General features: G+C 36.9%; 1 protein-coding gene across 2 annotated transcripts in view; it reads right to left on the minus strand.

Annotated features, from left to right (window-relative positions):
- Nucleotides 1-3,997: 3,997 nt before the first annotated feature.
- Nucleotides 3,998-12,384, minus strand: part of LOC137004765 (alpha-2-macroglobulin-like) — a 50,419-nt gene continuing 42,032 nt past the window's right edge. For both annotated transcript variants that reach the window (XM_067365378.1, XM_067365377.1), the window contains exons 26-34: nt 6,305-6,379; nt 6,061-6,223; nt 5,767-5,960; nt 5,462-5,674; nt 5,227-5,348; nt 5,049-5,130; nt 4,824-4,907; nt 4,641-4,746; nt 3,998-4,543 (exon numbers count right to left, since the gene is read on the minus strand). In XM_067365378.1, coding sequence (XP_067221479.1) covers nt 4,503-4,543; nt 4,641-4,746; nt 4,824-4,907; nt 5,049-5,130; nt 5,227-5,348; nt 5,462-5,674; nt 5,767-5,960; nt 6,061-6,223; nt 6,305-6,379 — 1,080 coding nt within the window. In that variant the 3' untranslated portion in view covers nt 3,998-4,502. The remainder of the gene's footprint in view (nt 4,544-4,640; nt 4,747-4,823; nt 4,908-5,048; nt 5,131-5,226; nt 5,349-5,461; nt 5,675-5,766; nt 5,961-6,060; nt 6,224-6,304; nt 6,380-12,384) is intronic.

A 12,384-nucleotide genomic window follows, 5' to 3' on the forward strand; every position in this document is an offset into this window, starting at 1 on the left:
ATACTTGATGTTTGTGTGTGCCTAAAATATTTTTTTTTTTGTGATAAAAAAAAAAAAAATTCTGTATTGTATAAGCCGATCTTCAGCTGAATCACAGTGCTGCTGTAATCAATAATGTAAATCTAATTCAGAGATTGAGCTCTAAATGAGTTCAGCAATTCAGATCAAATAATGATTATGTGAAATCATAACCAACACCTGATCATTTTTTAACTTTGCTTGTCTGGTTGGTTTTAATGCAGTTAAAATTGCCCAAACAAAATCTAATACTATAAAGGCAAGGGTCAAGAGCTCAACTAAAACAAACCCTGACCTCGATGATGGTAACTTAAAAATTGTGATTTTCTCCTTTGGTGATTCTGCTTGTTATCATCAGGTGTCTTCAATAATGCTCAATCGTCACTCAATTAATCACTTATTTATCTCATTAATGCTTCAGTGGGTGGAATAAAAATATGGCAGGACTTTTACTCTCTGACCCCTGAACTTCCAACCTCTGACTGTATGTCATTTCCATGCACTGAACTCTTGTTAACTATGCCAAGATAAATTCAATTTTTCATTCGATGGCACCTTTAATGGAGTAGGTAGGAACTTTTTGTTTTGTAAAAAGGCTAAGTATTAGTAATGAATATATAATGTCATTAATATTTTACTGCATGCTTAAAAACTATTTTTAATATATGTCACAAATGTATTTTTAAGTAGTGATTAAAAAGTAGTGATTCTGGATAAGACGGCCTTCCTGGATGCCCCAGTCTCCCCTTCCGGTCTTTTTGGGCCAGCGGTAGAGGGCTTCAACGAGTGATTCACTGCGGCACAGAAGTCATCTCAGGCCATGAGACATTTCCTGCCCAAGCTCTCCAGTTCTGCGTCTGCTTCGAACCGCCCCAGGCCTGCGCTGGCTCAGCAGAGCAAGCCCGCTCCCTCTACCTCTCAAGCAGCGCCGCCTAAGGAGCATCGCCAGTGCCTTCGCCCTGCAAAGCGCCAGACATCTTTTCCAAGACGCCAGGGACTTTTCTAAGTACTCTGTACTGTGTGGTAGCTAGTTTTATCAATTCAAAATGATGAGCTAACTTACTTGCTAAATTTAAGGCAATCGGTTTCCTTAAGTTTTTTTTATGTAAACCCAACAGTTTAATTAAACTTTCTAAGTAAACTCAACTAATTAAATTTTACAGTGAATCCTCAAGATTTCTAAGTACTCTGTACTGTGTGGTAGCTAGTTTTATCAATTCAAAATGATGCGTTAACTTACTTGCTAAATTTAAGGCAATTGGTTTCCTTAAGTTTTTTAATGTAAACCCAACAGTTTAATTAAGCTTTCTAAGTAAACTCAACTAATTACATTTAACAGTGCACTATATGCAATTATAATATGCAATATGTCCTTAACCAGTGAGGTTAAAAGGCTATTTTGTCATCCAGTGTTGGAGTTTGACAGCCTTTCCCCTTTGGCTATGCAAAGAAAGCTGTGACAGTTTGGATAATAATATTTCTGATCTAAACACACATTTTTATGGACACAGAAGAAAGCCTTGTCTATAGACTCTGCCTTGATTTGTGTCTCAAGTCATTCGTTAGTCTGGCTGTTTGAGAGATAGAGATCAAGAGATAAAGATTAAGATTAAATGTAAATTTAAAAGTGATTATATGGTTGTAATAAATGCGTTAAATCCATCGCAGCAAAGGTGACACTGGTAACACTACAATACTGGTGCACTAATTTGCATTAATTCATGCTTAATGCACAGATAATCATGTCTTAATGTATGACACACAAAGAATTAAATTATTAATTAATTATCATTAATTAATGATTACTGCATCAGCAACTAATAAAGTTTCTATATGATTAATAGATTGCTATTAATTAAATGTTTCATGATGTATTAATTCCTTTAAAATATATTTTATTAACTAATAGTGTAAGTTAATGTGTTAATTGGGTTTAAATGTGTAAAAGTGGATTGAAGCCATGTACTTCAACTTCAAATTGTCTGCTTTAATTAATAATTAACTAATGATTTGCAAATGCATCATTATGTTATGACTTTACTTGAGGCACATGACTATTAACTAATTGTTAAGTAATATGCCATTATGGTTTTGACATCTACACTAAGCCATGGATTTCAACTTCCAACCATCTACAACCATGATTCCACTGTACCAGATGAACTGCTGCATCCAGAGCTTTGTTGTTCATGGGACAGGAATGTGTCAAGTTAAGCTTGATGAGCATTATGAATAAGCGTGTCAAATCAGCGGTTCGGAGCACCAAAGTCACGTGATTTCAGCAGTTTGGCGGTTTGACACGCAATCCGAATCATGATTCAACAAGCTGATTCATAACACTCCGAAGCTTCCTGAAGCAGTGTTTTGAAATCGGCCATCACTAAGTCCTTATTTACAGAGGTGGGAAGTCCAGGGGTCAGAGCGTAAAAGTCCTGCCATATTTTTATTCCACCCACTGAAGCATTAATGAGATAAATAAGTGTTTAATTGAGTGATGATTGACCATTATTGAAGACACCTGATGATAACAAGCAGAATCACCAAAGGAGAAAATCACTATTTTTAAGTTACCATCATCGAGGTCAGGGTTTGTTTTAGTTGAGCTCTTGACCCTTGACTTTTTAATGTTAGATTTTGTTTGGGCAGTCTGAACTAAATCAACCAGCCAAGCCAAGTTAAAAGATGATCAGGTGGTGTTGGTTATGTTTTCATATAATCATTATTTGATCTGAATTGCTGAAGTAATTTTGAGCCTAATCTTAGTTAGATTTACATTATTGATTACAGCAGCACTGTGATTCTACAGCAGAAGATCAACTTTTACGATATATATATATATGTGTATATAAACTTTATTTAAACACACAGACATCAAGAATCAGTCTGTGCATCTCAACAGTGGTGAGAGTAATAAAGCATGTTGCAATGCATTCTGGGTGCCACCAATCAAAATTCATCCATGCCTCCCATCATGCATTGCTGCATGAATAAATTATGAACTGAATTGTCTTAGTAATTTTCTTTATTCTCACTATTTAAATTTTGCTGTTTTTCTGTGACTTATTAGTAGCTTGTTTTCTAATGATCAGAGTTGATCTGTTTATTAGAATATGTTTGTCACCATTGAGATTCATACGCTGATTCTTGATGTCTGTGTGCCTAAAATAATTTTTTTGTGTGTGTGATAAGGATAACTTTAAAAAAAAAAAAGGTTTGTATTGATAAAGTGGATCTTCTGCTATTGAATCAATAACGTAAACCTAACTAAGATAGGGTTCTAAATTAGTTCAGTTATTCAGATCAAATAACAATTACGTGAAAACATCTGATCATCTTTTAACTTTGGTTTTAACGCAACTGCCCAAACAAAACCTAATATTAAAGGGTCAAGAGCTCAACTAAAACAAACCCTGACCTCGATGATGGTAACTTAAAAATAGTGATTTTCTCTTTTGGTGATTCTGCTTGTTATCATCAGGTGTCTTCAATAATGCTCAATCATCACTCAATTAAACACTTATTTATCTCATTAATGCTTCAGTGGGTGGAATAAAAATATGGCAGGACTTTTACTCTCTGACCCCTGGACTTCCCACCTCTGCTTATTTAGTTTTTGGGCGCACCAAAAATATTCTCATCGCTTTAAAATATTAATGTTGAACCACTGTACTCACATGAACTGATTTAAATATGTTTTTAGTAACTTTATGGATCTTGAGAGAGGAAATGTCATTGCTAGCTATGGAGGCCTCACTGAGCCATCGGATTTCAACAAAAATCTTAATTTGTGTTCCGAAGATTAACGAAAGTCTTACGGGTGTGGAACGGCATGAAGGTGAGTAATTAATGACATTATTTTCATTTTTGGGTGAACTAACCCTTTAAGAAATGAATACATTATGACACATTTAATTAATAACAACAATTCAGAAAAACAATTCATATATTGCTTAATCTATTAATCATATAGACTCTTTATTAGTTGCTGATGCAGTAATCATTAATTAATGGTTTAGTTCTTCATGAGTCATACATTAAAACATGATTATCTGTGCATTAGTTAAACATGAATTAATGCATATTAGTGCAGCAGTATTGTAAAGTATTACCTATTTTTTTTCTGTGTATTAACTTGCACAGATTAATTGTTCACCACAAGACTAGTAATATGCACAAACAAAGTAAATAGGGTCAATTTTGATTTCATGATGACTTTAAACTATAAAATGGCTTAGAATGATGCATAAATTGGAATGCAAAAAAAAATTAATCTGACACTGAAATATTGCCATAGTATGTAAGCAGCTACAAATCAAGAACAAAAATACAATAAGCTCACCAAAGTGTTTTCAGGTTGTTTGGGTTTAATAAAACAGGCTAATCAGGAAACTCATTTGCCCAGGAAAAGATATAAACACTGAATAAAAACATTTAGTCAGCATTCAAACACATCTATCCAAGCTGCAGAACTGAAGCACGACACTTCATTCACAGTGAGATGAATACTCAGTCTCCGCCAGATCACCTGAGGGAAATATTGATACCAAGAAATTAGCTTAATGCCAACTGATACTTTTGAATCACATAATAAAAACAATGAAAAATGGCACATAAAATCTTACTTGTTTGGTAGTAATCATACACTTTAATCACAGCTGGCTTGAGATTCTTCACTGGAAGAATCTGTTTTAATTGTAACTGGTGATTGACTGTAATATTTTTTGGAACCTGCAGGAGGATAAACAGTGAATAAAAATGTAAATTAATCACTGTATCTTATCATATGAATGTTGCTGTTCTCCCACCTCTTTCAAATACACGATGACATGATCATCTTTAGAATCGACCCGTTCCACAAGTGATTCGCTTGAAGTGCTTTGAGGTTCAAGCTGTGGAAAAAGTGATTTTTTTTAGAAATAAATGTATGATTGAGCAGGACAATATCAGCCATAGCTGCATCATCTTACAGTAGATTCACAGCGACAGTACAGTAAATCTAATAATGAATCACTTCACATAGTCAAACGCACCATTGATGTATCAGCTGTGAATCCTGACAAGAGTTTAATATCCACAATGACCATGTTAGTTCTTGCCAGTGGACCATCATATCTGGAAAAAAAATAATATCAACCATCAGAGTCCATGATGACTGAATTAAAGCAATAACCAAAATCATGTCTTATAGCATAAAGTTATTGTTCTTACTTCACAGTGAAGTTTAACAATAGGTACTGTCCAGAGGATTTCTTGCAATCTCCTTCAATCTTAGCTTCAATGCTCAATGTTTTAGCTTCAGCAGGAGTGGGAATGTTGTAGAACTGAGCCATCTGAGAGATTCAACACAAACAAAAATAAATTAATAAACCGTTTCAAAGCAGAATAACCATAAAATGCCAAGAGAGAAAGTGAGTGTGAGTAAATGAAGCTGAACACTACAGACCTGCACAGACACACAGGTCGAGCCCTTCACTTCAATGCTGTATTTGGCTGGAACGTTCTGCAGCTGCTTCTCCTGGTACAGTAACTTGTTGTCCTGATTGACCTCAAAGTGGTGAGAGTCTCCTGCTGACTGTACAGTCACTGTGCTGGAGCCGTCAGAGCTGAACACTTTGGTGGCGTACAAAGACAGAGCCTGAAGAGCCACCACTGTGTCCTGGGAAATAAATTAGTTCAGTAATGTCACTTTTTCTCATTCACACCAGCACATTCAACAATACTGTGTTTTATTGGAGCAGTTTGAGTAACCTGTGTGGAGGAGAATCCTCCATAGGCATTCTGCTGCTTCACAAGCCAGCTGACAATCCTGTTAGCATAGCCCAGATCAGCTGTAGTGACTGAATCTGCAGTGAGAACAGCTAGCAGCACATATGAGCTGATCTCCACTGCCAGAGAATCAGAGTCATCAGCAGATGCAGACTGAGACCAGTGGAGAAGAGACCCTTAATGACAAAAGACACAAGAGTAACTCAATGAGCATGACAAAAAACAATAGTACTGTCATAAATGATGACAGAAAGTCATCAGAAACAAACCTCTTACCGTCTGAAATAGCAACATCCTCCAGTTTCTTGAAAAGCTGCTGTCGAGTGTCCGTGTCTCTAGCCAGACTGAAAGTGTAGGTAAGCAGAGCAGCGGTGTAAATGTTTTTGACATCCTCAATGATGGACCTCAAGCATGACAAACCTTTACTGACGACAGGATCCTGTGACAAAAACAGAGAAACAGAAGCTGTGAGTGTCAGTTTTCTATGAGTTTATATTGTGTGTCCTGTAGATGAACTTACAGTGACTGGAGTTTCCAGTTCAAGCAATGATGCAGTAATGTAGGCAGTCATGGTCACATTATCATTCACTCCACCCTGAATACAGAAACAGAAATAAAGACAAATATTCATTTTATTCCAGACCTGGGGCCATATTCACAAAACATCTTAAGGCTAAAAGTAGCTCCTAACTTGCATATTTAGGAGAAACTCTGAAAAAGAATGGGCGTGTCAGTCCTAATTTTAGGAGTCCTATATTTTTGCTCTAAGAGTATTTCACAAAGCATTTGTCAAGAGAAATGCAGTGTTCTCTTCAAAACAATTTGATAAAGATTTTAAAAGATATAATAAAAAGCAGAAAATTGCTGAACTTGGAGAATCTCTAGGGTCTATGAAGTTTTTATAAGACAAGACATACAAAAACACATGCTGTGGGCTTGAGTGAAGTGTAGTAGTAGAATATTGTGTAGTTTTTGCTGAAGAAAGAAAGAGCATACAAGCAAGCAGCAAGCGGAAGCCGTCGCCAGACCACAACCCTCAGAAGATCAAAGAAGACACCTGATTTTCTTAGAGAAGAACATATATTGAATAGAGAAGAGGGTAAGCTTTAAAATGTAATTATTTATCTGGCCCATGGAACTTCCAGCTTAGCTGGCATAGAGTGGTGTATTTAGCTTTTGCCTTTGCAAGAAATAATAAAATGAGAATGGGGACTGCCCTCAAACTCTGATAGTATTGTCTCAGTCTGTTTATTGTTGTAGAGTGAGAATCCATTTGGGGTATCAGAAGTGACTGTCTAAAAAAAGATAGATTTTATAAAGATATCCCGACGGACTTTACAAAGTCAGTCAAGGTTGCCAACCAGTCGCAACAGAGTGGGCCGTGGGAGTGCATTAGCAGGCATAGCTGTCCTCTGAGGGCGAAGAGCCAGATGTGCACTGAACGGAAGGCTAACCCACCCCACCCAGGTAGGCTTGGTTGAGATCTGAACCGTAGGCCTAGGAAGTACGGTAGTGATCAGAAGTAGACCCTGAGATAATATAATCTAAGAAAAAAAATATTATACGCCTACCTGACTCCTCCTGAATCTATAAAGGTAAACCTTTTACAGGAGTTGAGTAATATGAATAGAGGAAGTGGCTCGTGACCAAGATAGTGTTACGTGGTCGCGGCAGAAACCACCCAGGGGGTGACGCGGCACATTTTGGTGCCCAACATGGGGCACGAGCGAACTCTAGTGTTGAATTTAGGTGGCTAAGGGAAATGGCCTACCTTTTGTGTGTGGATAGTTGTTTCAAATAGGATTGCTAAGGAAACGAAGTAGAGGGCCCCTCGGACAGAGCGCAACCAGAACTCTGCTGATCGAGTCTACTTAGGGCGTTTGACGCAAGTCTATTATTTGAAAGCCTCATTAGTGCGACAATGAAGGTAAAACTATCTATTGTGCTGGTGGGACCTGGATGGCAAGGTAAAGACCATAGGGTCAGAAGGCTGTTACAGGAAGGCAGCCTGGAGGATAGGCAAATACAGAAGGCTCTTGAGACCAGAGCAGGGACCTTGGTTAATGGTCTGTGGTATTTGTGTGGTCAGGGCCCCTGAGGCAAAGGGGATCATGATATGTTCATGTTACTTAAAAGACTCAAGAGGGCCTACACTCAGTGTGGCATCACCTCCTTGTTGAATGGATTAGATAAAGTTATATGTAATGCAATGTAGGGCCTAATGAAAAGAAATGAAACTATTACAACTAAGAAAGGCAGAGTAGAGGGGAGTGTGCAGAAAGCGGAGGTGCAAGCACTGTTGGAGGGTATGGTCCTATGTGAGCAGCTTAAGATCAGAAGCTATAAGGTAATCCTGGATAGTTATTATTGCTACCAGGCCTTGACGGATGACTTAAGTGTATGGATTGAGAATGGATTCAGGACAGCAAAAGGTAAAGCCATAAGTCATGAAGGAGAATGGCTGAAAATAAATGAGTTAAGACAAAAAGCAAGTATAGAAGTGCATTATCAAAAAAGTCATGTAAAAAAGGGAGATGGAAAGGGAATAACAAGGTATATAAATTGCTACAAAGTAGAAGGTTAGTGGTGATAGGGGCTAAAGATTGGAAAATGAGCGAGTCAGGAAAGGTTGTCGTACCGGAAGCAGTAAAGAATAATTGGTTATTAGAATACATGAAGAGATAGGACATGCATCAAGGGATGCAACTTATAATAAAATTAAAGAACTGAGCTATGATTTAACTTTGCGTGAAGTAAGAAATTTATTACAGAAATGTGAGGTTTGTTCAAAGGGCCAAAAGGAAGGAAATATTGAGTATCAAATCGAGAATTATATGGGGCAGTGTAGGAATGGATGCGGCAGGACCATTATCAGTAAGGGGAAAAAGAGGAGAAAAGTACTTTATAGTGTTGGTAGATAGTAAAAGTGGTTACGCGATGATACACTGTTGTAGGGTAGTCAATGCAAATAGTGTGAAGACATTATTAGACAGAGCAGTGGGAATGTTTGGTCCACCTTGAGCTTAGAACCGACAACGGGACGCCGTTTAGGAATAAGCTAATAGATGGGCTATGTGCAGATCATGGTATTGAGAGAGTTTATTCCCCCTGTTACGCTCCACAAGCTAATAAAGAAAGAACAATTGGAATAATAAAAAAATATATAGCAAAATAATTGTAATGTGAAGGAATGGTCTGAAATAATAAATCAGGAAATCTACAAAATTAATGGTAGATAAAAAAAAAATAAAAAAAAAAGGAATTATGGAAATATTGAAAGATGCACAGGAAGGGAAACCAATTAGAGAAAAAGAGATAGTACAGCCAAGGACTTAGGGCAGGACAGTGCTGGGCTTGCAGTAGGCAAACTGATATACCAAAGTTCCATGGGCCAGGGAAAAATATGCCGATGATAATTAGGCAAAATACAGACCCGCTTTGTGTTGGGTGGCCTTGACTACTATGTACTTACATTTAGATTAATCATTTGATGCAATGCACTTGTTGTGTACATACATGTTTCTACATTGTCAGCAAAAGTGTTTTGCAAATCAATATGAGCCCAATAAGTGCATTGTACTTATTTTTTGATGTGGTGCATGGTGGTTGGGGCTGCTTGATATAAAGTGAGACCCAAAATACATATAAAAAGCAGACAGGCTTCGCTGGAGAGCTTGCTAGAGGTGTAAAACCACAAGTGCAGGTGAAGACGAGGTGAAAAGGGTATTCAAAGAAGAGTGAGCATTGACAGTGTTCCAAACAATAGGTTCAAAGAGTTCACGTTCAAAAGGCCATGAACGAAATTTAACTTGAGGGGTAACTTGCGCCCAACGAGTAGCAGGGGGGGGTGAGTTTAAAAAAGGCAAGTATTGCAATTTACACATATTATTGACCAAAGACACGAGACTGAAAGGGTCTGAAGAAAAAGAGAACAATGGCAAGCAATTCAAGCAACTTCACCAGAGCTTATGAATGCACTGAAGACAATTTGGAATGGGTGAGATTTTCCTTAAGAATTTTTGTTTGGTGGATGTATTGCATCCTACCAGGGTCCTGGTACCCAAACAAGGAAAATAGCATGAGGATTGGAATTGGACTTTTAATGATAATCAAATTAATATTAAGATTAGTCTACAACAGATTTAACCTGATTTTGAAATTATGGATTTTGAGTTTTATGACCAGATTTAAACTTGTAAAAGGAAGCATAGGAGACTTCCAAAGAACAATGCTGGTTATATATGGATTTTTGGATTGTGTAATTGAAATTCCACAAGTAAGAATTGAAAATCTGATGATTGCCTTCAGTGTGCTAGAGATAACAACTGCTATAATGCTAGTTTCAGATCTTGTGAACCCAATTAAGCAATTAATGAAAGGACATGTGAAAAAATTGGAGACTAAAATAATAATAGGTAAAGGAATAATGTGGGTAATGGTGCTGACCATATTGGCAATTGCACATAAAGTAAAGAAAATTGAAATGCTGATAATTTTGTGGTTGGGATTATTTGAAGTGTTGTTCCACAGGCAAAAAGTAGAAAGAGTTAACGACATTGGGCTTTCTTAGACAGGAACAATGTCAGATGAAGACGGGAGCTTCGTGAGCAACAGAGGAGAAGAGAGGGGGCTGCTCAGGGGACCTATGGGCTCCTCATTAAGAAGAATTAGAGGGGTGATGGATCTCACCAAGCATGAAACCTTATCTCAAAATGATTTAGATTACTATGTTAGAGAAATTGACAATCGTACATTAATGGAACTAAATGGGGGTGAGAACACAGAAGACTGCAATGATGATGATTTTACTGATATAAGAACCCTCAGATTTGTCAATGCCTGAAATTGATAATTTTAAAGATTGTGAAGGATGTGATAGATTGGCTGATTTGATCAAAGAATGTGATGAAATTTTGAACCAGAGTGACACAGTGGAGGAAGAGTATAGCTATGGGAGTAGTGATGATTCTGCCACAGAGAGAAAAAGAGCACGACAGGAGGAAGATAAAATTTTGGAGAATAATGATAAATTAGAAGATTGTTTGGCCAATTTGATTGGAGAAAGAGAACAAGAGGAGATAAATTTGGCAAGAGAAATAGAAGCAGTGATAGTTGGGTATGTTAGGATAGTTAGAGGGTTAAAATACATAAATCAACGGGAATGGCAGATGGTAGAAGATAGAAAACAAATGTGGATAGAAGATGTGGCAAAAACTGTAAAGATTATGATGGAAAAAATAGTACCAATTTGGAGTATGGCAGAGAGCAAACTTAAAATAATAGAAGTACTGCTAGGGAAGCAATGTCAGGAAAAGGATCAGCAGAACTAATGTAGTATGTTGAAATAGGTGGAGAAAATGATGGAAGAGAAATTGGAAGAATGGGAGCAGGAGATGGAGCAAAAGGAAAAGGAGAAAATGGGAATAATGTATATAGTAAAAGAGGAAAAGTTGAAAATTGTTGTAAATGAAGAAAACCCAGAACCCAAAGTAATTGAACAGAAGCAATGTTGGTTATGTGGTGAAGAAATAATTTGTTGTCGAAACTCATGGTCCACAGAGATAGGAAAAATTCATGATGAATGTCTAGAAGGGAAATTAGATGTAAAAATTAAAATAAAGAATATTAAACATCAGAAGGTGGTAAATGAAATATCAACCACAATAAGATAAATTTTAGTTAGGGGACCTTATGATAAGAGAGATTTAAAACTAAGAACATGTGAAATAGTGTGGAATAGACTTTCAGGGGGTTTCACAGAAAGATATATCAGCCATGGGGGAAAAATATTAAAAAGTATAAATGAAAAGGGGATTCCTGAGTATTGGCAGCTGAACTAACAACTCTAAAAATTCAGGTCTAACATTTGGAGTGCGATAGAGATACACCAGGCAACGAGATCTGGGTTAATCGTGAAAAACGCACCCTATGCAGAACCTGTCTTAAAAGGGGCCTCACCGGAAAGTGAACCTCTTTCACAAGAGAAGTTTAGATGCCAATCAACAGGATAGAATTGGCTTTAATAAATGTTATGTTTTGTAACGAAATGTAGCGGTTATTAATCAATTTATGGATGAAATATGAATATAATAATTCATAAGGTTATGAATAAATTATGATTCATATATCGACCCAATGGGGAATTAAACATATATTGTGAATCAATTACAACGAATTATAATCAATTACATATATGATTAGTTCTGGTTTAATAATTATTTAGAGAAACTGCTCGTTTGTCCAGCAAACTAAGTCCCTCACAGAATATTATAAACGGAGTTATTCTCTGGCCATGAAAATAACTAAAGCATAAAGCGATCGAAAAAACGTTAAAGTGACTTGGGTTTTCCGCTGAAAGAACAAACAGAACAATCGAGCATGAATAACGTTTTAATATATGCAAACTACGAATACAGAGGTTCTAAATATATATACAAGAAAATACACACCTATGTACAAGAATAGAAGTAGAGAAGGAAAGAGAGAGAAGGCAAGTAGCAAACTCACAACCAGTCCTAAGCCAGCACGGAAATCAGTTTCATCATCTAAGATTGAGAAACGGCAGTATACTTGCATTGGTTGCGTGTGTCGAATTTCAGG

Source organism: Chanodichthys erythropterus, chromosome 17 (genome assembly GCF_024489055.1).
Source record: "Chanodichthys erythropterus isolate Z2021 chromosome 17, ASM2448905v1, whole genome shotgun sequence".
NCBI lineage: Eukaryota > Metazoa > Chordata > Actinopteri > Cypriniformes > Xenocyprididae > Chanodichthys > Chanodichthys erythropterus.